At 45.4% G+C, this 27,411-nt stretch overlaps 1 protein-coding gene and 1 long non-coding RNA gene across 2 annotated transcripts in view; one reads left to right on the plus strand and one right to left on the minus strand.

Annotated features, from left to right (window-relative positions):
• The window catches only part of MRPS5 (mitochondrial ribosomal protein S5), a 47,582-nt gene extending 31,172 nt beyond the window's left edge, over positions 1-16,410 (plus strand). Inside the window, exons 6-11 of the mRNA XM_079968898.1 lie at positions 3,361-3,451; positions 4,594-4,640; positions 6,001-6,058; positions 7,310-7,372; positions 14,280-14,416; positions 15,851-16,410. Coding sequence (XP_079825024.1) covers positions 3,361-3,451; positions 4,594-4,640; positions 6,001-6,058; positions 7,310-7,372; positions 14,280-14,416; positions 15,851-16,075 — 621 coding nt within the window. The 3' untranslated portion in view covers positions 16,076-16,410. The remainder of the gene's footprint in view (positions 1-3,360; positions 3,452-4,593; positions 4,641-6,000; positions 6,059-7,309; positions 7,373-14,279; positions 14,417-15,850) is intronic.
• LOC307212047 lies at positions 12,715-14,273 on the minus strand. The gene is made up of 2 exons (XR_013836766.1): positions 13,809-14,273; positions 12,715-13,599 (listed from the first exon to the last, which is right to left on the minus strand). It is a non-coding gene; the product is annotated as an uncharacterized lncRNA (long non-coding RNA).
• Positions 16,411-27,411: the final 11,001 nt, after the last annotated feature.

The following is a 27,411-nucleotide window of genomic DNA, read 5'->3' on the forward strand; positions in this document are numbered from 1 at the left end:
TCCTTTACTTTTTCCTCCCTCCTGCAGCTACAAAGAATGCACGTGCAGCCTGCTTCATATCAGTGCATACATTTAGGCATCCCTAGGCAGTGCAGAATCCTAGAAACATGTCATCATCGAGAACGCTTCCGATGTGCCGTGTTTTGAGGGGGAGGTGTTAACTTTATGGATACGGTTGCTGGGTGCTGGATGAAGCCTGGAGTTTGGTTAGTTTAATTCAGCTAGGAAACGTGTCTATTTAATCTGAATGATTCAGCAAGTGCTCCTTCCAGTTCCGTTGCACAAAGGCTGGTATTGGAAATGGTACATTGCTGGTGAGTATTCATTTCTGAAGCAGAGAAGATCCTAGCACCCAATCGGCAGGAAGCAGAGCATGTCTTACACTTGAAAATAGAAGGGTAGTAACAGTGAGGTTCTTCATTTCCTTCAGTTGGTGAGAGGGTAGTGACCATTTTGGTTTATGAAAGATACTAGCAGCCTCATATCTACCATTGCTTGGGAATTCAAAGAAACACAAAAATTGGTTCTGAAATCGGTGATTAAAATCGGTGCAGTTTTGAAAGGTTCGGCCTGCCATCTTGGTTTAGAGTGGGGCCCACTTGTATCTAAATATAGAGGGGAAACATACTGCTTTATCTCAGGAACAAAAATTCTCAAGAACTGTCCAAATACTTAGCCAACAAGCAGCCAACTTTCCAAAATATATAGCAGATGTACTGTGCTACCGATTTCTCTTCGTTATTTTTAGGCTCATACATGAATGAATCTTGGGGAAGGGGAAAAGTAAGTGGGTGGTATTCAGCTAGGCTTGACAAAGTTTGGCCCATTGACATTAATAAACATTATTAACAGGTCCATTAATTTCAGTGGACCTACTCTGAGTAAGACTTCGCCACCCAGTATATACTGATTATATGGGGAAGCAAAATATGCAGCTAAAATATTAACACTGCTCAGAAAACCAATATGCAACTTAATTTTTACAAACAATAATTATGGCGTGCAAAACTTTTAACTATTATGCAAGTCTGCTTTTATAGTCCAGCCTAGTTAAAGGCTTTGCTGTGTTCCAGCTATATAATAACTTATCCTAAATATTAAGGAAAGAGAAAACAAATAACATGAGCACTACTTGCCCAAGCAAAAATTCAAATGAACCCGTTTCTGTGGGTTTGGAGAAGAGCTAAGAGATGAATGCAAGATGCTACAAGTAATCCAGGTGGAATCCTGTGCGCAATCCAGATTAAGGGGAAAAGGTTGGAAAACTGAAATTGTGAGTGTAAACCTCACCTGGGAACAAGCAAAAGCCAGAAGCCAAAATCTCTTCCAAGTTGTTTACAGGCCAAAGCCCCAAAGGACTGGTTTGTAGGAGAATGGCCACAAACAGCTTCAGAACTTGAAGGAACAGGTTCAAAGTAAGACATTGTTTCATCTAGCAAAAAGGCCTCAGAACAAGCCAACCTTGATCAGAAAAGCTTGGAGCTAAGCAAAACGACAGACAGACAGACAGACATGCGCTCTGGGATCAGTGATGAAGGGTGGCCTATAAAATCTAAATAAATACTTTGTCTTTGTTGTTCTGGAAATCTGGTGGCAGTTCTCTAACTCCCATCAGTTGCATTTTAGCACACAAGACTTAGCCGCTGTCAATTCAAGCAGAATCTGTTCTGCCAACTGAAAAATAAATAAATTGAGAACTCCTCCCTCAAATGACACAGCACGTTAACCTGTCGCTGGGAGAGCACTCCAGGAACATGTCAACTTAGAAAGCAAAATAGAGGAGGGTTTGATGTCTTGCCGCATTATTGTTTTTATCCTGCGCAGTGATATTTCTTTAGCACACTGATTAGAAACGAAGTGTGAAGCTTGAGTGAAGTACTGCAGGGAAGAGAACTTCAAATGTCTCGCATCTGGTTTCTTAACCAAGCAGACGCCTTAGCAAAGAGAAGTTATGGCTAACCATTGAACCGGCCTCACAGAAATCAAACGAAAGGCATCCACCAGCCTGCTCTCCTTCCCATACATCCATGCAGGGTCCTGGATGACTTTAAAAAAGAATAAGAAGAATTCTGTATTGCATTTAGTCTCAGTTCTGCAGGTGGAATCCTGCAGCCCTTATAAGTTGTGCAGCTGAACAGATCTGATTGTTTTCCCTTGCTTTTGTTTCATTCTGAACTGATATGTTGGCGACCATGAAAAGAGGTGTGTTGATGCAGAGATACGTTAAAGGGGGTGTGTGGATGTGCACAGAAACACTCTGTGGATGGTAAAAGAGACAGACACGTCCATTCATATAATTTATTCTTATGCCTCCATTCCACAAGATGGTATCCGGAGGGGTTTACAGCATCAAATGGACAGCCGTTCCCAGGTAACACTATAAACAGGTAGCACTATGCAAATAAAAGTTTTAAACCTGGGATGGGGAACTTGTGGCCTTTCTGGTGTCGTTGGACTTCAAGTCCCATCATCCCTTGGCTGGGGCGGATGGGGACTGGAGGGCCCCAGATTCCTGCATCCCTGGTTTAAACTAACCTAATCATTCAATCTTAAAAAGCAGAGACATCACCTTGCCAACAAAGCTCCGTATAGTTAAAGCTATGGTTTTCCCAGTAGTGATGTATGGAAGTGAGAGCTGGACGATAAAGAAGACTGATCGCCAAAGAATTAATGCTTTTGAATTATGGTGCTGAAGGAGACTCTTGAGAGTCCCGTGGACTGCAAGAAGATCAAACCTCTCCATTCTGAAGGAAATCAGCCCTGAGGGCTCACTGGAAGGACAGATCGTGAAGCTGAGGCTCCAATACTTTGGCCACCTCATGAGAAGAGAAGACTCCCTGGAAAAGACCCTGATGCTGGGAAAGATGGAGGCCACAAGGAGAAGGGGACGACAGAGGACGAGATGGTTGGACTGTGTTCTCGAAGCTACCACAGCATGAGTTTGACCAAACTGCAGGAGGCAGTGGAAGACAGGAGTGCCTGGCGTGCTCTGGTCCATGGGGTCACGAAGAGTCGGACACAACTAAACGACTAAACAACAATCATTTAACACCAATAAGGAGAGAGAAACAAGGCCTAACATGGAAATAAAATGCAATGCACACAAGGCCAAATAGATCTCCTTACCATTTTAGGAAGGCAGCATAGGAGTCTCCCATCTGCCTGTCCTCCCCGCCCCCACCCCTTCAGAAAATGACAGTGCTCCCAACAACCCACCCATATCAAGAGAACTGTCAAAATGATGAATCTTGATTTGCAAATCCATCAGAACAGTCTTGCTGCAAACATCCTCTTTTTATTTTAACTTATCAACAATCTTCAACTTTGCCTGCATTTTCTCTCTCTCCCTCTCTTTTTCAGTTGAAAAATGTATTTAATATGACAGCCAAGGAAGGAAGGAGAAGATCTGTCAGTGCCCTGGTGGTGGTTGGAAATGGAAATGGAATTGCTGGTAAGTGAGCACTTCATTCTCAGGGGGCAGCTTCTGTTCATTTCATAACCGTAGCAACCCACTATTTTTCTATAACTTCTTTTCAGTTGCGTCTCTGTTTCTTTGGTGTGTGCGTCTCCATCCAGGGTTTGTGCTCTGTGTTGGCCGCAGCTCTTGAATGTGTGCTTTTGTCTATCATCTTCCGTATCTCATGCCCAAGTTATTTTCGATCTTCATCACCCAAGGGGTGGAAGGGGGAGAATTTCTACAAGGGTGGAAGGAGATAGAACACAGTATTGCCTGAAGCGTGGAAAGGCCAAGGAACTGGTCCGGAGAGGAGGGTTTTGCCCCCGAGTGGAAGGCTGTTTCCTGTCCTCTGACTCGAAAGGACACTTTGGCCTTTGCAATGCACAAAGTTTGGCTGCCCCTGTTCAAAAAGACTGTTGGTAAGGGGGCTTTTTCCTAACTGTCAGCAATTTTCTTTGGAACATTGTTAAATACGAACTTAGCAAGAAAATAACACTTCTCTTGCAGCAGCTTCTAAAATACACCATCAGACACCAATTTATTTTTCCTCGGAGAGTAAGAATCTAAGGCTGTTGCCAAGATTACAGGCTAGCAGCAAAGCCACCCTCATTGGCTCTGTTCTCGAGATGTAGATTAATACAGGGTCCTTTGCTTTTAATTTGCAGAGGCCATGTGTCAAGGATGCTTTAGTTGGGATTCCTGCATCACAGGAGGTCCCTTCCAACACCACGATTCTATAATTACGCTCTGTGGTTCCCGGTGGCACTCTGTTCCATGAAAGCCAAGACTTGTGCCGTTTAATTGCACGGAAAGTAGATTGATCAAGGAGCCAAGGGCACATTTAGTAAGGTTTTTTCCTCCCTTTTGCTGAATTCTGGCAAGCCGTTCCACAGACAGAAGGGAGAGGTGAAGACTTTCGCAACTGCCATCTGATTCCTTGAGCACATTTCTGGACAGTTTTAGTATCCTTCGGGGGGGGGGGGAAGCCAAGCTGAAAATGCAAAAGGACTTCAGGACTGCCACTTGCTTCGGTGGGGCGAAGTGCGGAGATATGAGGAGGCCTCCTTGTTTGCAAGTGCTTTGCAGATTTCCGCGTGCGGCATTTGTCTACTAACCAATCTGTTTGCATCCCTCAGGTTTTGCACTGGGAAAAGCAACGGACAGGATGATTGCATTGAGGAAAGTATGTCCTTTGAAAAGTAATAATAATGGTGATGATGATGATGGTGTTGGGATGCGGGTGGCGCTGTGGGTTAAACCACAGAGTCTAGGACTTGCTGATCAGAAGGTCAAAGGTTCGAATCCTTGCGACGGGGTGAGCTCCCGTTGCTCAGTCCCTGCTCCTGCCAACCTAGCAGTTCAAAAGCATGTCAAAGTGCAAGTAGATCAATAGGTACTGCTCCGGCGGGAAGGTAAATGGTGTTTCTGTGCACTGCTCTGGTTCACCAGAAGCAGCTTAGTCATGCTGGCCACATGACCCAGAAGCTGTACGCCGGCTCCCTCAGTAAATAAAGTGAGATGAGCGCCACAACCCCAGAGTCTGTCACGACTGGACCTAATAGTCAGGGGTCCTTTACCTTTACCTTTAATGATAATAATAATAATTTATTATTTATACCCCGCCCATCTGGCTGGGTTTCCCCAGCCACTTTGGGTGGCTTCCAACAGAATATTAAAATACAATAGTCTATTAAACATTAAAAGTTTCCCTAAACAGGGCTGCCTTCAGATGTCTTCCTTCAAATCTGGTCTTCCTTTACTTGGTATTTATGCATGAAATGCACACAGTGCCGTGGTTCTGTCCTGGCATGAGAACATACTGGGGGGACGGAATGTAGCTCAGTGATGGGAGCACCTGCAATGCTTGCAGGTTTCAATCCCTATCATCTTTAGGTAGGACTCGGAAAGGTTCCCTGCCTGAGGTCCACTGCCAGTCAGCGTAGATCGTGCTGTAGCTAGATGGACTAATGATCTGAATTGGTAGAAGGCAGATTCCTTTGTTCCATGTGAAGGACACTGGAAACGTAGGCCAGCCTCAAACCAGCTGGGGATCTGTTGCTCTCTTTTGCCAAAGGAGGGCATAGCTGTGTTGTAGATTGCCTTCCTCCTCTAGTTCCTGTCCTCCCTCCATGTATACAAAAAAAAAAAATTGAGCTTGAGGATCTTCTGTCCTTCAGGAGCAGCTTTTCAGGGGCGTGCCGGCAGCTGTTGAGGGGAGCAAAAGAAGCAGAATCCCTTTTGGAACACCAGGACATCTTGCCCGTTGTTCCTTTTAGCCCCCAAATAGCTGACATTGCCAGTGTGGGCAGGTAGGCTGGCAAGTTTGGTTGGGCATAGTCTGTGGTACTTTATAAAAGCATTTTGATCCCTTTTAATTTATCAAGCTAATTACATTTCAGGTCGGTACGTAACTGGCAGAAATAGCTCTTATTTTTGAGCCGCTTCCTTTTTATCTTAAATTCGATCTCGCCGTAAAATGGAAACAGTCATCTGACATAATCATTTCTTAATGAAAAGTGTCTTCTTGGATTTTTTCCCCCTAGGCGAAGAACAGAGCTATCCACTATTTGCACTATATCGAAAGATACGAAGATCACACAAGTAAGTTGCAAGATTTTAGACTCTACCTAAGGTTTTAAAAGCCAGCTAGTTGCATTGATTCTTCTTATAGAATTGTAGAGTTGGAAGGGACCCCACGGGTCATCTAGACCAACCCCTGCAATGCAGGAATTGCAGCTAAAGCATCCCTAACAGACAACCATCAAAGCTCTGATTAAAAACCTCCAATGCAAAAGAGTCCATCGCTCTCCAAGGGAGTCCGTTCCACTGTCAAAAAGCTCTTACCAGAGAAAGTTTCCCCCCACGTTTGGTTGGAATCTCCTTTCTTGTAAGTTAAATCCATTGTCTCATGTCCTACCCTCCAGAGTACCCACCTCCCTCAACTGTTCCTCATAAGGCTTGGTCCCCAGACCTTTGACCCTCTTGATTGCCCTCCTCTGCCCACGTTCCAGTTTGTCAATATCCCCCTTATTAAATCGTGGTGCCCAGAACTGGACACGGTATTCCAGGGGTGGTCTGACCAAGGCAGAATAGAACGGGACTGTGACTTCCCCTTGATCCGGACACTAGACTTCTGTTGACGCAGCCTACGTAGCTTGCCATTCCTTTAGTCTGCTTGTCTCTAAAGCTCAAGTCCAAAAGTTTGAATGAACATGCAAATCACAGAAGCGTAGAGTTGGAAGAGGGACCCCAAGGGTCATCAAGTCCAATGCCCTGCCTTGCAGGAATACTGGTCCCGTTCAGATGCCCCTGCGTCATGTACCATACTCTGAACATTAGGCACTTGAAAGTGAATTGCAGTACTACTTCCAGTATCAGAGGTACAGTGAGGGGGGGGGGGAGTATTTGATCCCCTGCTAAATTTGCCTCTGAGAAAGAAATACCATAATTTTAATGGTAGGTTTATTGTAGCTGTGAGAGACAGAATAACAACAGGAAAACCCCCAGAAACCCAGAAGACAAAAGTCAGAGATTGATGTGCATTATAATGAGTGAAGTAATTATTTGATCCCCTATCAACCAGCCAGATGTCAGGCTACCTGGTGTCTTCGCTGTATGTAACGAGCTGAGATTAGAAGCACCTGCTGTAAGGGGGAGGTCTTACCTGTAATCCCAGCTCATTACAGTACCTGTACAAAATACACCTGTCGACTTTTCCCCCTCCCTGTAGTTTACCTTTGAACGCCAGTTGCTGGGGAGTGGGCTGTTGCCCTTAGATCCTCTGTCCATGCTGAGCTAGAAGAGCCTTTGGTCAAACCCAGTCCCTACTGTAACATTTACCTTTTCTTCTAGTTTATCACGATATCGCAAGCACTGTTAAGAAAACAACCATCCGGATGAAGAAGCAGAACAAGGGTAAGTGAAAGCTGCAACCGAGGCGTAATTTAGAAGTGTTCTCGTCCAAGTCGGTGTGGTCAGTGTTCTGTTCTTAACATAACCTTTCCTGTAATGTGAAACAGTCGCTCTGTCCGGATTGAAGCCCGGCACTCTCAGTTTTTCAGCATTTCTAATTCCCCGATAAGTTTAGTGGGCAGGCGGCAGTGCTGAGTGTGCAGAACTTAGGTCAGGAGTGCTGTCGCAAGCTGACAAATGGAAGCATTAAGAATTCCCATATGTGGAAGGTCGGGGTGGCAGTGGAAGTTTTATTGCTCATCCTTGCCGATGCCTCGGGCATCATTCTGTTGACTGTGAACTCCTTCACCTGTGCAATGAAACGATTTTTCTCTTGCTGTCTCTTGAACGTTAATTCTGCTGGAGCATCTTGTGGAAGAAGGAAAGAGGGGAAGGCACCAAATGCAAGAATATGAAGAAAGGGTTTATTGATCCAATGCATTTTTCCCCTTTTGGGCTCTTTCTTCTGGCACAGCTGATTTAGGTATTTCAGAAATGACTGAAAAATATATCTCACGCCTTCCCAAAATGTGAAGGGTCATACAAATGGAGAGTCACACAAACCACACCAGTGTAGCTCTGATTGTAAAGCGAGTGCCCCCACTCCTCTTAACCTCACGAAAAAATACTCCAGAGCAAAACACAGCCCTCTTTCCTTTTCAGGGTTGTGTGTCTGTTGTCATTTTGCAAGGGAGCACAGGAAAATGCAGCATATGACACTGGGGTGTGGGATTCAACTTCCCGAGAATCTCTTTCCCTCCTTGTTTTTTGCAGGGGAGTAAAAAGCCAAATTCTAATCCTTACGATTGCAAAAAACAGACTCGTAAGCATGTGAGCACTGCCTGCTGAAACCTCAGATACAAGAGAGGTTGCTAAATAAGATTTCTAGTAGTTGGCCATGGGTAGAGGGGCAGTTCTTATGGCCTCCCCCAAGACTAGCAAAAGAACCAATTGTGTAAATTGTGTCATTGCCACCAGTTGCAGAATTCAGGTTTTCTTTTTTTAAATTTGTTTTTATTAAATTTCCCACTTTATCAATCCAATCAAATCACATTAAATATTCCAAATTATACATATCAAATAATCCAAATAATCTTCCAAATTATAATTTTTTTAATAGGACTTACCATGCTTCAGGTTCGGAGGGCTCTGATCATCTCATATCTCTACTGCTTTTCATAGTCATTTCCGATGGTTCCTCTAATTCTTTCTATTATTAACCTGCAGAATTCAGGTTTTCCTGGTGCAGGTGTTGGATTGCCTGGGTAAGAAATTTGCACTTCCTAAGAACACAAGGCGAGTCTGCTGAATCAGGCCAGATGCCTGTGGGAAACCTGGAAGCGGGACCTGAGCATAACAGCACTCGGCTCGCTCGTGTTTCTCAGCACCTGGTTTTCAGAGGCATATGACCTCTTAACAGTGGAACCATTACAACACACCCACCATGACTAGAAGCCACTGATAACATGAATGTGTCTAATCGTCTCTTAAAGCCGTACAAGTTGGTGGCTGTCACTCCCTCCTGCAAGTTCCCTAGTTCAGCTATACGTAATACAGTGGTGCCTCGCAAGATGAAAAGAATCCGTTCCGCGAGTCTCTTCGTCTTGCGGTTTTTTCGTCTTGCGAAGCAAGCCCATTAGCGGATTAGCGCTATTAGCGGCTTAGTGGATCAGCTGATAAGCGGCTTAGCGGATCAGCTGATAAGCGGCTTAGGGGCTTAGAAAAAGGGGGGGAGGGGAAAAAACCTGCAGGAACTCGCAAGACATTTTCGTCTTGCGAAGCAAGCCCATAGGAAATTCGTTTTGCGAAACACCTCCAAAACAGAAAACCCTTTTGTCTAGCGGGTTTTCCATCTTGCGAGGCATTCGTCTTGCGGGACACCACTGTAATAATAATAATAATAATAATAATAATAATAATAATAATAAAAATAAGTTTTATTTATACCCCGCCCTCCCCAGCCAAGACAGGGCTTAGGGCAGCTAACACCAGGTATAAAAACAATTGATTAAAATACAACTTAAAAGCAATTGATTAAAATACAACATTAAAATGCAGCCTCATTTCAGTAGAAACTCAAATCAAAAACTTTTTGAGGATGAAAACATCAAATCTTCACCAAGGCCAACTATCCAGACTGGTCCTACATGGACCAGAAAAAAAGCCAGGGAAGTGCCCAAATAGGAGTTCCATCACAGAAGGAGAAAGGAAAAAGGAAAGGGAGGGAGGGAGGGGATCAAGTGAAGAAGAACTTTCTTTTATCAGTGTTTTTAGGTGGGTTTGGATGCAAGAAGGAACCTCAAGTCTCCTTCCTTTCTGGAGCATTACATTGTTTGTTCCTGCAGATTTACAACCTATTACCATTTTAAATGAGAATTTGGGGGGCTGGACTAGATGATCGCTTGAGTCCCTTCCAACTCAACAATTCCATGGTTCTGTGCTGGGGTTTTCGCTTAGAATGACCCAGCCCTCTTTAAGTTGTGCTAGTTCATGTGACTCAGGCCAATAAATCTTTAAAAACCCCAAGTGTGATCTAATGCATTTTATTAAAAAGCCATTAAGACAGCTCTTCGAGATTATTCCAGTCTGCAGGGCAAGCTCGGTGCTCAGTAAATGGAGGAAAGGAAGTCTATTAGCAGGCCACAGGCTTTGCTGGGCTAATATTTCCCTCTTTTCCCCCTTCTTTCCACACCCCCCACCCCACCCCTATAATTGAAAAACAAGCGATAGCCATCTAAAGCCATTTGCTCTGCTGTTTTGAGAAAGTATCAATTTCATGCTTGGAGATGGAATCAGGTTTTCGACATAATTACGTCTGAGCGATATCTGAAAAGCTATTTATCAAGAGTTTCATTTGGTAGCGGTCCCACATTTGCCATTTCGGAAGCGCCGCGTTTTCCATCCTTGGACTCAAAAACTGCATTTCTGCGGGTTACTTCGTAGCGGGTGTGAATTGGCCAGCTTGCATGGTAAACGGTCAGCTGCTGCCCCAGGTTACTTTGCGATAGGAGCTAAATATTTGCACCTGACCGGAGGCAGGGGTGGAGCTAGAGGTTACGGAAAATTCTTTTCTTTCCTCAGCACCAGAGGTAAAAAGGTAAAGGGACCCCTGACCATTAGGTCCAGTCGTTACTGACTCTGGGGTTGCGGTGCTCATCTCGCTTTACTGGCCGAGGGAGCCGGCGTACAGCTTCCGGGTCATGTGGCCAGCATGACTAAGCCGCTTCTGGTGAACCAGAGCAGCGCACAGAAACGCCATTTACCTTCCCACCAGAGCGGTACCTATTTATCTACTTGCACTTTGACGTGCTTTCAAACTGCTAGGTTGGCAGGAGCAGGGACCGAGCAACGGGAGCTCACCCCGTGGCGGGGATTCAAACCACCGACCTTCTGATAGGCAAGCCCTAGGCTCTGTGGTTTAACCCACAACGCCACCCGCGTCCCGTTCAGCACTGGAGACACGCACCCAAATTTGTGCATTTGCCGCTTTGTACAGGTGTGGCAGGAATGGGGGGTGGCCCTCCAGATGTTCTCACATTCCCAGCCCCAACCAGTATGGTCAATTGGTAGGAGAGGGCACAGTTCAAGAACATCTGCAAGGCCACAGATTCCCCCCTCTTGGAATGGGGGCTTCGGTGTCCTGTTTACACTGAGCATGCTCTGTGTGGGCCACTAGGGATTTCCTGTTTTCCATTCATAACATTTTTCAAATGAAGAGAGCAATGCAGCCTTCACTCATGTAGGGATCAGTTGTGCACAGCAGAGAGCCTAGCTGAGATTTGTGCCCAGGATGCATCGTTCAGGTGTCCTTTAAAGGACCGGGCTGTTTTCACAGCCTGGCAAAGAGTTACTTTTGAAATGAGTTAGGATCCTAAGAAGAATTGAAGAAGAATTATGATCCTTAAGGAAGAATAGATAGGTTCTTATGCCAGGCCAGGCTGCTTGGTCCCCCTCCCCAGTATTGTCCACCCTGGCTGGCAGCAGCTCTCGAGATAATAATAATAATAATAATTTATTATTTGAACCCCGCCCATCTGGCTGGGTTTCCCCAGCCACTCTGGGCGGCTTCCATAAAAACCAAAAAATACACTAAAATATCACAGATTAAAAACTTCCCTGAACAGGGCTGCCTTAAGATGTCTTCTGAATGTCAGGTAGTTGTTTATCTCTTTGACATCTGATGGGAGGGCGTTCCACAGGGCAGGCGCCACTACCAAGAAGGCCCTCTGCCTGGTTCCCTGTAGCTTTGCTTCTCGCAATGAGGGAACCGCCAGAAGGCCCTCGGCGCTGGACCTCAGCGTCCGGGCAGAACGATGGGGGTGGAGACGCTCCTTCAGGTATACTGGGCCGAGGCCGTTTAGGGCTTTAAAGGTCAACACCAGCACTTTGAATTGTGCTCGGAAACGTACTGAGAGCCAATGTAGGTCTTTCAAGACCGGTGTTATGTGGTCTCGGCGGCCGCCCCCAGTCACCAGTCTAGCTGCCGCATTCTGGATTAGTTGTAGTTTCAGGGTCACCTTCAAAGGTAGCCCCACGTAGAGCGCATTGCAGTAGTCCAAGCGGGAGATAACTAGAGCATGCACCACTCTGGCGAGACAGTCCGCGGGCAGGTAGGGTCTCAGCCTGCGTACCAGGTGGAGTTGGTAGACAGCTGCCCTGGATACAGAATTGACCTGCGCCTCCATGGACAGCTGTGAGTCCAAAATGACTCCCAGGCTGCGCACCTGGTCCTTCAGGGGCACAGTTACCCTATTCAGGACCAGGGAGTCCTCCACACCAGCCCGCCCCCTGTCCCCCAAAGACAGTACTTCTGTCTTGTCAGGATTCAACCTCAATCCATTAGCCGCCATCCATCCTCCAACCGCCTCCAGGCACTCACACAGGACCTTCACCACCTTCACTGGTTCTGATTTGAAAGAGAGGTAGAGCTGGGTATCATCTGCATATTGATGGACACCCAGTCCAAACCCCCTGATGATCTCTCCCAGCGGCTTCATATAGATGTTAAAAAGCATGGGAGAGAGTCTCCAGATAAGGTTTTTCTGCTGCCTGAGACCCTTTCAACAAGAGATTCTAAGTCCTGGACTTGAGACTTCCTGTGTGTGCTCTGCCATTGATCTCTGTTTCTCTCTGTGTGCATTGAACTGGGGTCTGCTTCTCTGCAATTTCCAAACTGGTTCTAGTCCTTCTTTCTGGAGCAACAGAGACCAAGTCCACCCCATCTTCTGCATGACAGCCCTTCAGATATTTGAAGAGCACTGTCATGTTCTCCTCTCCCTTTTAATTTCTTCTTTTCTTTAGGCTGAAGATATCCAGCTCGTATCAGCCTGCTTACCTCCAGCAGCTGTGCTGTATTCTTCTGTCTCATAACCATGCCTTGAAAAGCAATCTTCGTATCACCGGCATTATGGTACCTAACGCACATCCTGCAGCGCTTCAACGTGAGATAGTGGCAGCAGTGTACAAAACAGGGCCTATGTTATACCTATCTCTGTTGGCTTCAAAGTGACGGGGAGAGAGGCTTAGAGCTCCCTTCCCCCCCAAAGGTGAAAATGAATTGCCGAAGGGTCTGGGTCTGATGGCAATTCCCTCAGCCTCCTGTAGGACCAGTCTTGCAGAATAAAAAGCTTTGAGCAAGTGGCATATTCAGATGACAAATGAAAGCAGCGAAGGGAGTTTGCTTAGCAACAGAGCAGTGACCAGTGCTTTCAATAATAAATCGCCTTGCTCCCGTTAACAAGCATGTTGCCTCCCACCCAAATGAATGAAGGAAATGAATGCCATTCAAAAGCCAGTCGCTTTGGTGGCAAGCTTCTTGAAAGCTCAGACCTATTCTCACAGCCTGCACTGTTCTGCTTCTCATTTCTAGCTACCCAGACTGTAACCGAGATCAGCTCAATGGGAGTGTTTCCTCCGCCAAAGCACAGTTATTTCAGAAGGGCAGCCCTCCTTTTGCATCACTTATGGCTGATGCCTTTAAGTAGTGCCCTTAATTGGAGGCCTATAAAAACCTTGCTATAAATCTCATGTTGTGCAGTTGGTATAAATGAGGGGAAGACGTGCACTCACTTAATCTCCATGCTGTGCAATATTTGGATAGGACTTTGCTCTCTCTTCCTTCTCTCCTACACCTCAGAATAACAAAGGTGACACAATGCACCGTGCCATGGCCTTCTGGCTTGAATTAAAACCTCTGGGTAAGATAGGTTGCTGAATAATGGTACTAAACTAAGGATGCAAAAAGGGAAAGGTATGGGGAAGTCCGGGAAAAGAGGGTTACGAAAATAAGGTTAAGAAAATATGAGTTTGTTGTTTGTTTGTTTTTATGTTGTTTTTTTGTTTGTGATAAAAAATTGGAAATTAATAAAAATCATTTTAAAAAAAAAAATAAAAATAAAACCTCAGGCCTTAAGGAAGAATACAGAGTTTCTCAGTTCCTGTGGTTCTTGTTCTTTCCCTGTCTCGGGTCTGCTCAACAGACTGTGTGCATCTCTGATTAGGGTCTGATTCTCTGATGTGGAAGAAGGTCTAGTCTCCGAAGCTCTGCAAACTATATTTGGGCAGGCGGTGGTTCAGTGTGGACTCAGGTATAAATAAAGTATGATTCGCTTAACTGATGTTCTGGCCCGCAGTTTAAACACTTGTGCGAAAGCGTTTAGAGACAGCAGGGGCGGAGAGAAGGTAAATTGGGATTGACTGGGCAGTTTCATCAATTTTTGGAGCCCCTGACCAATCTGTACCCATCTCAGATTCAGGTGCAGATTGTGATGGTTCAAACTGGTGTGATTTGTAATGTAATTCCATGCCAAAAGCAATTGTTTAGTAATTATTTTACTAGACTGCTTTAATGCTCGCTAACTGCTTCCCCCAGGATACGGTCTTCACTGCCACCGAGCTATCATTACCATGTGCAAACTTATTGGGATTCAAGACATGTACGCCAAGCTTTATGGATCCAGGAATTTACTCAATGTCACCCGAGCGCTCTTCAAGGGATTATCAAAACAGGTAAGACATGCCCGGTCTTATCCAGGGTGGCTCATGTTTTGTTACAGTACAGTCCTATGCATGTCAATTGGAGGGGCAAGACTGCCACTTTGCATTCTAACTTGCCCTCTGCCAAAAAGTTTGCTATCCATGGTTAAGAGATGATGCACTGGGGGTTGGGATCATGCATTGCGTCATTCTATCATAAACTGTTAGTACAACAGCCTGGCAAGAGGGGAGCAAAGCAGCTGCAGTTGCCTCTCTGGGTTTGCACTAAGCCATGGTTGTGTGCAAACCAGTCCAGGGTCTGAGGGATCGTGCACTCATTCCTTCCTGAGAACACAGACTCTCACAGTTAAGGCTTATTAGGGCATCAGCTTAATCTTTATTCATGCTAATTGAGCTGATCACGAGACTTGAAAAAACAAGACCAAATGATTTTGCGTTTCTCTCTTTTTTTGCAGAATAATTTTTATTAATTTTTAGTGAACATACATACATTCATATATTACATATATAAGTTACATATTTAAACTAGGCTCTGCCGAGCCTCAGACTTCCCTCCATTCCTTTGGTAAGTATCAAATAAATTCTGGAATCTCGTATTTTACATATCATATTTATCTACCATACACTGAAAGAGTTATTCCAACCCTACCAGTGTCTTCAAAGATTTACAATTGTTTCTTATATACATCAAATATTTACTCCAATTTTCTTGAACCTCTGTTCGTCCTGATCTCTTAATTTCCCTGTTAGTCTAGCAAGTTCTGCATAATTCATCATTTTAACCTGCCAGTCCATTATATTAGGTATTACATCCGTTTTCCAATTCTGGGCTAGCCTATTTCTGGCTGCTGTTGTGGCGATTTTGCATTTCTTTGCTTTCTTTCTGGTTTCATATTACCTGGGTATTTTTTAGCTCATTGTTGCATCCATGAGGGCTAGCAACATACATATATTTAAAAATAATAATAAAATGTGAGGTTATCTGTGTCTAGCAGGTGCCTGTTTTCTTTCCAAAACAGTTTCTGAGTTGCTGGATCCTAAAGCGTCCCTTCTCTTGTTTAGAAGAAAAAGGTGACTTGCCAATCTCACCACTAAAGCCTTAGAGCCAACTATGCAGAATATCTACATGGTTACGGCTTGAAATTGGATTGATCAGCCAGTGTGGTGTAGTGGTTAAGAGCGGTGGACTCGTAATCTGTTGAACCAGGTTCGCGTCTCCACTCCTCCACATGCAGCTGCTGGGTGACCTTGGGCTAGTCACACTTCTCTGAAGTCTCTCAGCCTCACTCACCTCACAGAGTGTTTGTTGTGGGGGAGGAAGGGAAAGGAGGATGTTATCCGCTTTGAGACTCCTTAGGGTAGTGATAAAGTGGGATATCAAATCCAAACTCTTCTTCTGCTACTTGTGGCTTAAATGTTTGTCTTTCCTCTCCCCTCCCCAACTAGGAAACTCACCAAAACCTAGCCAATAAGAAAGGCCTCTACGTCGTAGAATTCTGTGAAGAACGCGGCCCGCTTCCTGTCGTCGTCGCAAAGCCCCAGGGGGCGATCAGAGAAGATCCGGAGCCCAAGGATGAAGCTCTCAATGTCAAATTGGAGTTCAGTGAAGTGAAGGCAGCGCAAGGAATGAAGAAGAACGTCTGGGCAAATGTGAGAAGAACAGCTTCGTAGACGGGGTCCGTATTTAGATGCCCAAAGCTGAGGAAGATGTACCATCAACACAGGGTCATAGAATTCATTTCTAAGATCAATGCGGTGTGAAGGTTTCATTCTAATTTAGGGGCTGAAAACAGCTTGGCTGCCTCTCTCCAGTGGGCAGTTCTCTGTTGAGTGCAAGCGATGGATGCACTAAGATTGCAATTTCATAACTGCATCTGCTTTATTGCGACTGACCCGGGCCGTGGAGGGGTGGGAGAGCTTGCAACCAATAGGTTGTTTTCCTGTGTAACTTGGGGTGGGGGTGAACCGTCAAACAACATAGCAAAAATAAAGTTGTGAGAAAATCCTGTCCTGCCTACTTATTTGTTTCACAGCATTTATATACTGTCTGATTGTTAATAAAACCTCTAAGCGGGCCACGCACAAAATTTAAAACTGTTGTTTAAAGACGGGCATTGAAGACGTTTGCAAGATAAGTAAAGTCAAAAGTTAGCATTAAAAGATTAAAACACAAGTTGGCATTCTACGTTAATTGACTGAACAAAAATGTTTTAAGCCAGCACCAAAGAAAACACAGCAAAGCCCCTGACCCCCCCCCCCCCCGCCTCCTGTCAATCAGCAGGGAGTTTCAAAGTTTAGGCACTGCCACACTAAAAAAACTAACTGCACTGTGTTGGAGGCAACCCAGATTTTGCTTCAAGGCACCACTATTTTAAAGAAATAAAATCCACAAGCTTGCCAGAAACATGCCTTGTACTCAATTGTTTTAAATGTTTGTTTTGCTATTGGGATTATAGTTCCATTTGTGATTCTCAAGCTGGTCTCTGACCGTAATAAATTTCATGCCTTGTACTCAAGAAAAGCACTACCAGTCCTGTTAGCGGTGTAAGAAAGGGGGAGATAGAAAACACCTGAAAGTCTGCTCTTGAAGGAATTCATTTCAAACAAACAAAAAACAAGACCTATTGTTAAGAGAGAGGTTGGGCTACAGTTGTAATAGTCGTTCCAAAATGCATCCACCACGATCCAGCAAACTCTTATAAATGCAGGTGATTTGAACCATGTATATTGGGAGCTTTCCCATCCGTGGTGGAAGCCTCATTAATTTCAATAGAGGCAGAAGGTCTTCACAGATGTTCCTGTAGGCATGCAGCCTGCGCTGCACTGTGCTTCTGGATTAAGATGAATGAGAATAATAGCTGTTTTTACGGCTTCCCCCATTAAAGCAGCAGCGGCAGGGGATCAAGGGTTGCCAACCTTTTTGGGGCCGGTGGAATTTCAATGATAAAGCGCCCGCAACAACAACCAAAATGTGTGCTGTGCTGTATCCAACAGATACTGGGGCAGGGGAGAGAGAGAGAGAGAGAGAGGACCACAAAATGGGATGCCCCATTTGGAAAGTCACTTCCATCAGCTGTGGCTTCCCCTTGCTCACAAACAAGCTCCTTGCACCTCTTCTCTGTTCAGAATGGCAGGGAAGGTGGGAGTCAAAACCTGGCTTCCAATAGGGAGTGGGGCATTTTTAATATTGGAGATGCTGAGAAGCAAACAAGAACTGAGCAGGAGGAGCCAACAGTGGGTTTTTGAGGGGGATAGGTCATGGGTAGGCAAACTAATGCCCAGGGGCCGGATCCAGCCCAATCGCCTTCTAAATCCAGCCCACGGACGGTCTGGGAATCAGCATGTTTTCACATGAGTAGAATGTGTGCTTTTATTTAAAATGCATCTCTGGGTTATTTGTGGGGCCTGCCTGGTGTTTTTACATGGGTAGAATGTGTGCTTTTATTTAAAATGCATCTCTGGGTTATTTCTGGGGCATAGGAATTCGTTCTTTTCCCCCCTAGATAGATAGATAGATAGATAGATAGATAGATAGATAGATCGTCCGCCCCCCCCCAAGGTCTGCTGAAAAAGTTTGCTGACCCCTGGGATAGGTGAACGAACTTAATAGACAATTGGTCTCAAGAAGCCCGGACAACAGCATTGATGGAGAAACCCACATGCTCAGTACGAGAACAGGAACACAATCTGGCAATGCTTTTGTGGTTTGGAACCTCTTCATTGGCTATGCAGCTGGGGTGGCCACTTCCCAGCCCCCATGCCCTCTGATGAAAGGGTGGCCTTAACTAAGAGACACTAAGGGTGTCTGCTGTCACCGGAGCACAACTTGTTCTCTGCGAACTCACTTGGTCCCCCTCTTGAGATCCGGCTTACCATCCACCACACTACCAACAGTTTCCCTGGACTCTTGACACTTCCAGGGTCATCCAGCTCCCAACTCCCTGAGCTCCTCTCCTTGGGATCAGAAAACCACTCGCCCCTCCATGATACCTCCACAGGACTTAGGACAAATACAGTGGTACCTCGGGTTAAGTACTTAATTCGTTCCGGAGGTCCACTCTTAACCTGAAACTGTTCTTAACCTGAAGCACCACTTTAGCTAATGGGGCCTCCTGCTGCTGCTGCGCTGCCGGAGCACGATTTCTGTTCTCATCCTGAAGCAAAGTTCTTAACCCAAGGTAATATTTCTGGGTTAGCAGAGTCTGTAACCTGAAGCTTATGTAACCCGAGGTACCACTGTACAGATTTGGCGAAAGAGGCAGGTCCCGCAAAGCAAAAACCTTTTAACTGTCAAAGGCCAGGATAAAAAGGTACACCTTCAAAATGCACCAAACAACAAAGGTGCTGCATGTACCCCTTTGGGGAGGGAGTTTCACAGTTTAGGGTCTGTGTGTGGCCATTGCAGAGCGTGTGCCTATGTGTGCGCTTTGAACTTCAGCTGTGCTTCAGCACAAAGCAGCCTTTCAGGAGCCACCCTGAATGACTGGCACATCATCCGGGAAGAAGAAGAAGAGTTTGGATTTACTATCCCGCTTTATCACTACCCGAAGGAGTCTCAAAGCGGCTAACATTCTCCTTTCCCTTCCTCCCCCACAACAAACACTCTGTGAGGTGAGTGGGGCTGAGAGACTTCAGAGAAGTGTGACTGGCCCAAGGTCACCCAGCAGCTGCATGTGGAGGAGCGGAGACGCGAACCCGGTTCCCCAGATTACGAGACTACCGCTCTTAACCACTACACCACACTGGCAGAGAGGGAAAGGCTAAAGAAGTTCTGAGCCTGGTAGGTAGGTAGGTCTACCAGAGATCAAGTTGATGGATTATGCCGAAATGTCTAAAATGACCGGAAGAAGCAGAAATCAGGAAAACCATAATTTTAATGAGGAATGGGGGAAATTTTATAATTTATCTTAAAAACCATTGCGAACAGTTAAAATCATTAGTAGGATTGGAATAACACTTGTAATTTAATGGTAAATTTTGGACACAGTTGAGAGGTAAAAGATTTGGATTATTATAAAAGATGCGGGAGGAAATGATTAACAATAGGACCCACAGCAGGGAGGAGGGAAGTCCATGATATTCTTTGGAATCTTGGTTGTATGTTGGATGTGTGACTAAAATTTTAATCTGAAAAACCATATAAAATTTATATAAAAAGGTCTGAGCCATCCACTAACCACAGGTACTTTATTTTTCCTGTTCAGAACTTTTTAAAAAATAATAATACACGTGTTCTTTGTGGTCTATCTAGTCCTTCATTCTTCTGTGGCATCATGTACCAGCATCAATTTACTGCCCAGCCTTGAAGAGATTTGGAAGAGTCCACAGACTTCCACCCACAAACCGTGTGTCATATTGACCCATCTTGGTAATATTTCCGTGGAGAAGCCACTCCATCGGCAGCCTAATGAACAACAGCGAGAAAGAGACACTCCTCTGTGTTCTCCCAACAGATTTCTCTTTCTGGATCTTGCTTTCAAAGGCTTGCGAAGTCGCGTTTTAGTGCTTACGGTGGAATGGACGATTTGAAGCGATAAGCCAATTTTACTATTTTAGTTGTGAATCGTGATTTTCGTTTTTGTGCTGTATTTTATGCGACATTTTGGAAATATATTTTGAAAGGCAGCTTACAGGTCTTTTTCATCAGGCACGGGGAGCCTGTGCCCCTCCACATATTCTTGGTTTACCACCCTGCCCAAACCATTGATCAGACTGGTTTAAGGAATAAATGGATGACCAGAAGAGCTGCAGTTTCCATTAGGACACATGACAGCCACCAGGTGGCGCTCTTCTCTATTCCATTGTCCCCTTGACAAAAGGCAGGGGAAAGATCTTGTTCTAGAGGTAAAAAAATAAAAAAAGCTACAGAACTGAGGAACATGGCTCATTCAGGGATGGGAAGCCAATGAACTTTGACCTTGGGCCCCAGATGTTGTTGGACTCCATCTCCTATCACCACAGCAATGATCAGGGATGGTGGAGCTAAAGTTGAGCAACATTTGCAGAGCCAAAAATTCATCATCCTTGGCTTCTCTGAAACCTTTAAACTCTCTAAGGCAGTGGGTTGAAACAGTGGCATAGCGCGGGTTGCAAGGACCCGGGGTTGCACAGAGGAGGGTGGGAAACAGATTGAGTACACATGAGCATTCAGCTGCCTATTGGTGTCTGCATCACCCAAGATATTGCAAGAGAAAAAAGAAGAAGAAGAGTTTGGATTTGATATCCCGATTTATCACTACCCGAAGGAGTCTCAAAACGGCTAACATTCTCCTTTCCCTTCCTCCCCCACAACAAACACTCTGTGAGGTGAGTGGGGCTGAGAGACTTCAGAGAAGTGTGACTAGCCCAAGGTCACCCAGCAGCTGCATGTAGAGGAGCGGAGACGCGAACCCGGTTCCCCAGATTACGAATCTACCACTCTTAACCACTACACCAAGAGTTCTGTTGTCCAGAGAGGTCACTTCCTGGTTCACGGGAAGAAGCCGTTTTCAATGGAGCCCAGTGATGGAAGCGTGCCACTGTATTTAGGCAGCACCGGGTGTTGAAATTTTGTATCCCCTAACAATTTTGCACCCAGAGCAACCGTCCCTGTGCCCCCCTCCTCTATGCCATGGGGTTGAGATGGTGGAGTTTGCTAGCTGCAGCGGTGTGAAGAACATTCAAACTTGAAATTTGCTCCAACTTGCAATTAAAAGTGATGCAGTTCAGAGGCCATTGAGCCTGGCATGCACTGGATAAAACTTTCTTCGCTATCCCTTGCATCCATGCGCAACCTTGGGGTTGCATTGTCCGTCAAGTAATTGGCTACTTCCTTGGGAATTCCTTAAAAATAATCAAGAAGATGAATTAATTCCATTTGTTTTTAATGGGTGTGCCACTGCCACATTCTCACATAAAATGTTTTGTTGATCCTGTTCCTGTTGCCGAGGCTCTTATCAGATTTTGCCACTGAGATCATGGCTCTAGCAGCATTGCATGGAATTTGTGGAAATGACTCTGAATAGGAGGAAAGGCGCAGTTCGGAATCAGTGATGTGCAGAAGGTCATGCTGAGTCATTGTACCTAGGATTTTTAATTTTTATTTTTAAACCCATTCCGTATTATGTTCAGCTAATTACTTTAAACAAATTAGTGGGGGAACCGCGTTTTGCATTTGTTTTAATTGCTGTTGCTGAGGGTTTCAAGCAGCAGCCCACACTCCAGGAAGAAATAATTAGATCTCAAGAAATAATAAGAAACAATTGGTGCAGACTGTGCTCCCTTTTGCCATTGGAGTTTCTCCATTGCTGAGCAGGTGGCTGATTATTCAGGCAGGCAGAGATCTGCAAAGCAGGTTGAGTTCTAGCCAACAACTCATATGAAATGATATAGCTTAGCTGGTTAGAGCGTGTCTACAATTTTGTGTCTACTATGATAAAATATTTGAGGTGACCGATCTGAAAGTTTAAAACAAACAGAAATGAAGCACCTCTTTATACAGCTCAGCTCCTGAAGAAATCATTCCGGCAGCATGTAATGACGGCTACTGTACTTGCCAAAGCAGATTTTTAAAATATATGAGTACAGGGAGGACAGAGGGGGCGTCATATGGGCCACTTGGCTCGGGCCTCCAATTCCAAAGGGGGCCTCAGTCAGCATACATTCTCTATGTATTTTTAAAAAGCACTATTGTATATCTATATTTTCCATTTTGTCTTTATATGCAGATACGGTTCAAGCCTAGAAATAAAATTATTTGTCAGCATAACTTTTGTGAAAATTATTTATATACTTACCATATTCTTCGCTCCATAAGACACACTTTTTTCTTCCTAAAAAGTAAGGGGAAATGTCTGTGCGTCTTACGGAGCGAATGCGTGGTCCCTGGAGCCGAATTGCCCAGGGGCAAAAAGCAGATCATGCTTTTTTCTTTTTTCTTTTTTGAAAGAGGGAAGTGGGTGTTGAAACAAAGCCGCTAATCGTTTGCCAATCGGGGAGAGAGATAAGGGATGCTAGAGATAAAGGAGGGAGGGAGGGGGGAGGTAAAAGCCCATGGATCCTCAGGATTTTTGCATTGGGTCACCCCAAATTCACCATCAGTTCACACAGCATGTCCATGGCTACAGCCTGCACCAAAAGAATCACGCACCCACTGTTTCGTGGGGCCGCAATGGCGCAAAAACGTAGTTACAAAGCACGGATCTACATGGATCCTCAGGATTTATGCATTGGGTCACCCCAAATTCACCATCAGATCACATGTCTGTGGCCACAGCATGTACCACAAAAATCATACATCCACTGTTTCGTTCAGAATATTTTTTTTCTTGTTTTCCTTTCTCCTCCTAAAAACTAGGTGTGTCTTATGGTCAGGTGCGTCTTATGGAGCGAAAAATACAGTACTTATTTATAAGACTTCAGTTATTCCCAGGGTAAAAAAGGGGGGGCACATTATCTACCTGGCCTGGGCCTCTGCCCGGCTCTGCAAGACCCTGGGGAGGAGGAGTCTTCTACCACTGCCTCTGTCTGTCAGCCCCAACAGCCAGAAATGAGATCTCCCATGTTCCAAGACGATACGCTTTTGACTATCAGCTGATGGTGATAAATGACATAGAATCGTAGAATTGTAGTGATGGGAAGGACCCTGAGGGTCATCTAGCCCAACCCCCAACAATCTTTCGCCCGGTGTGGGATTTGAACCCATGACTCTGAGATTAAGGGTCTCACGCTCTTCTGACTCAGCTATCTCCATCTGCTCTGCGGCATGTGGGCTTCAACTGCCAGAAATCTAACCTAGATGGACTGTTTCTGTCTGCCACAGCACAGCAGTTCGACGTTGAATTATGAATTATGATGTTCGGTTGCACTCTATAGAACGTTTTAAAGAATATAATAAAATCAGCTGTCAGGATGAGCCAGGTTGATGGCGATATTGGCTGGCAGGAAGGAGTGCTCGGAGCAGGTTGCATTTTGCAAGCGTGACACGAGTCTGGAAGCAGCTCCTGCTCTGAGCAGTTTGCAATGCAAATGTAAAACCTGCATTTGGGAGAATGCTCCTTGCCAAAAGAAGATAAATGCCTTTCTTGTGCTTTTCCTTTCTCATGCAGATGCAGATCAAATGGCTGAATAAATGTACGAGAGGCGATCAGAGGTGATTTAAGCCTCACGTGGCCAGGCAGCTTTGGATTTCCAAATCTCCAACTATGCTGGCATCTGTCCATGGCCAGAAGACAAATGGTTTGCCACATTTCTCTGGCTGAAAGCAAGTATCAAATGTTCTCTCCCTGTCTGCAAAAGCTCAAGCAGTGATAAGGAGACTGAGTTCCCGCCTTTTAACCTCAGGTGGAACCTAGAGGAAGGGCTAATCTCAATGTAGATGGAGCTAATTTGGCTGGAAGAATGTCAAACTATTCCTGATACGGCGGTTGGAGGCGGAGGATGGATGGCGGCTAACAGATTGAGGTTGAATCCTGACAAGACAGAAGTACTGGTTTGGGGGACAGGGGGCAGGCGGGTGTGGGGGATTCCCTGGTCCTGAATGGGGCAACTGTGCCCCTGAAGGACCAGGTGTGCAGCCTGGGAGTCATTTTGGACTCGCAGCTGTCCATGGAGGCACAGGTCAATTCTGAGTCCAGGGCAGCTGTCTACCAGCTCCACCTGGTACGCAGGCTCAGACCCTACCTGCCTGCAGACTGTCTCGCCAGAGTGGTGCATGCTCTAGTTATCTCCTGCTTGGACTACTGTAACACGCTCTACGTGGGGCTACCTCTGAAGATGACCCAGAAACTGCAATTAATCCAGAATGCAGCAGCTAGACTGGTGACTGGGAGTGGCCGCTGGGACCACATAACACCGGTTCTGAGAGATCTGCATTGGCTCCCAGTACGTTTCCAAGCACAATTCAAAATGTTGGTGTTGATCTTTAAAGCCCTAAACGGCCTCGGTCCTGTATACCTGAAGGAGCATCTCCACCCCCATCGTTCAGCCCGGACACTGAGATCCAGCGCCGAGGGCCTTCTGGCGGTTCCCTCGCTGCGAGAAGTGAAGTTACAGGGAACCAGACAGAGGGTCTTCTCGGTAGTGGTGCCCACCTTGTGGAACACCCTCCCTTCGGATGTGAAGGAAATAAGCAGATATCCTATCTTTAAAAGACATCTGAAGGCAGCCCTGTTCAGGGAAGTTTTTTAATATTTAACGCTGTATTGTTTTTAACAATAGATTGGGAGACACCCAGAGTGGCTGGGGAAACTCAGCCAGATGGGCAGGGTATAAATAATAAATTATTATTATTATTATTATTATTATTATTATTATTATTCGACCACCCTCAAATTTTGTGTTCAATTAAACTCCGATCCCAGACAATACAAGAGGATGCTACCGGTACGTTGGGTATGATGGAACTTAGCCAAAGACAGTTCGGCTTCTCATCAACCTGGGCTGGATCTATATTGCTCTAAAAAGCAACAACAAACGCTAACACACAAAAAAAGTTATATAACTCTTAACGCAAGCTTCCATTGACTGCTGTACAGCACCCCCTGGTGTCACAATTTTATAAAGCATTTATAACATTATAACTCACAAGTGTAGATTAGTCCCTGGAGAAATGTGGTGTGGGATGCCACAGGGTACTGGCCCATCCCATTTCTCCACCTGAGCTGAAACGGGAAGGTGCTGTCCTGCGTGAGATCCAGGGGTGATGAAAGGAAGTGTGTTGGTATAATTCATTGCCTTAAAAGGCGATTAGGCAAATGAATGGTTCATAGTATTATTCATTGTGACTATAAGGAACTTCATATTCAGAAGCAGTTCCTGGGGATCATGAGCAGCAGAGGGTTCATTTCTTGCTTGGGGGGGCTTCCCAGAGGCACCTGGCTGGCTGCTGTGGAAAGCAGGGCGTTTGACTAGCAAATCTTTGGTCTGATCCACCAAGGAAGCTCTTTGGAGGGCATCTGTACAGCTTCGGAGCATATTTTCTTCATTAGTTCTGCAAGAATTCATGGCTCGCTATTGGAAGACATATGCATTATATTCCGGCTTCAGCCATCTGCCCGGAAATCATCTTCCTTGCTCCAGGGCCTAAAGAACGAGGGGGATTTGCTATTTCAGATCTGCCCTGAGCCTTGTCAATGGGTCTTCTTAAAAAGTTTACTGAGCTGTTCTGTTATGTCCCTTGGGCTCCACCGATATAACTCAAGTGCTATGCAGGCTTTTGGGCTGGGGGGAGGTATTCGTCTGCTTGTCAGTTAAGTGCCAGAACAAACTCCCCTACAGGAACAAAGTCTGTTTCTCTTAGTCATATAAGGGCCCGTGTCAAATATTTTGTCAGAGAAGCACACAGAGACAAGCATCTTCTATGCTCTCTGGCTCTGTGCATCTGCTAGACAGCAGCCAATTCAAGTTTCGCTCCAGGGACAGTCAACACCACTGACGTATGGGGCAGGAGGGACCCTAGACTGACATAAAACAGGGGGGTGTTGAACTGCAGGGTTTGAAAGGCACTGATGGGATTGATCCATCTGGCGTCTTCAGAAACTGAACAACACTGAATCCCATTCCAAAAGCACCTCACATCTCCAATATGTTTGAATTAAATGTTTGCTTCTATCTGAAGAAATACATGTGGCCTGAATTTCATAAGCTTAAAGTGGAAGGTGAGAATCAAGACATTTATGGAGTCTTTTGATATTCACACCTTAGCAAGCAATATACAAAACACATCCTGAATTTGCACAAATAACAGTGGTATCTCGGGTTACATATGCTTCAGGTTACAGACTCCGCTAACCCAGAAATAGTACCTTGGGTTAAGAACTTTGCTTCAGGATGAGAACAGAAATCGTGCTCCGGCAGCACGGCGGCAGCGGGAGGCCCCATTAGCTCAAGTGGTGCTTCAGGTTATGAACAGTTTCAGGTTAAGAACGGACCTCTGTACTTAACCCGAGGTACCACTGTAATTGTAATTAATACATTCTTATCAAACATTAAAAGCTTCCTGAAGCAAGGCAACAGAGGTTTAAGATCAGAGTTTTCCTTCTTCTAGATGGGCTAGCTTCCCAGGCTCCCCCCCCCCCCAAAAAAAAGATGTCCTGCGAGAGGTTGTATATATATGCAAATAAATCCATATATGAAAAAGAATCCCCAGTCTCGACCTGAATTCAAAGGAAACAGAACCTTAGGTCCGCTCCGGAACCCCTACAGATTTTCTGCTCAGAATTGAGGTGGCATGTAACAATATTGAGGATCCATGGATCTTTCACAAAAGTCAAATTTTTTTGTGGTAGAAAAGGAAGCGGGTTTTTGAGTACTTTATTCCAGAACACTGGCTGAATAATGACAACTTAGTAAAGGTAAAGGGACCCCTGACCATTACGTTCCGTCGTGACCGACTCTGGGGTTGCGGCGCTCATCTCGCTTTATTGGCTGAGGGAGCTGGCGTACAGCTTCCGGGTCATGTGGCCAGCATGACTAAGCCACTTCTGGCGAAACCAGAGCAGCACACGGAAACGCCGTTTACCTTCCCACCGGAGTGGTACCTATTTATCTACTTGCACTTTGACTTGCTTTTGAACTGCTAGGTGGGCAGGAGCAGGGACCGAGCAACAGGAGCTCACCTCGTCGCGGGGATTCGAACTACAGACCTTCTGATCTGCAAGCCCTAGGCTCTGTGGTTTAACCCACAAAAGTGCCGATACCTGCAAGGAAGATTCATAATCTCCCCACCTTCAACCCCAGTCATCTTCCTCCACCAAATTTACAGTGTGCAGGGAAAAACCCCATTTACAACATTTTCTAGTTCCGCTGCTGTAGGGGCAGTCAACCGGGAAGTTCTTCCAAATCTCTCCTCTTGCCATGGACTCGGCAGGTAGCCTCAGGCAAGTCACTGACTTGGCACCTCCACGCCCTCGCCTGCCCTGTTTCTGCAATATCGGGTTCTTAATCTTGACTTCCCTTACAAAGCTGTTTTAAGAATTCACTGCGACAATATGACTGAAGCTCTTTGAGCATTCTCAAACACTTTCTAA

This window comes from Podarcis cretensis (genome assembly GCF_951804945.1).
Source record: "Podarcis cretensis genome assembly, chromosome: 3".
NCBI lineage: Eukaryota > Metazoa > Chordata > Lepidosauria > Squamata > Lacertidae > Podarcis > Podarcis cretensis.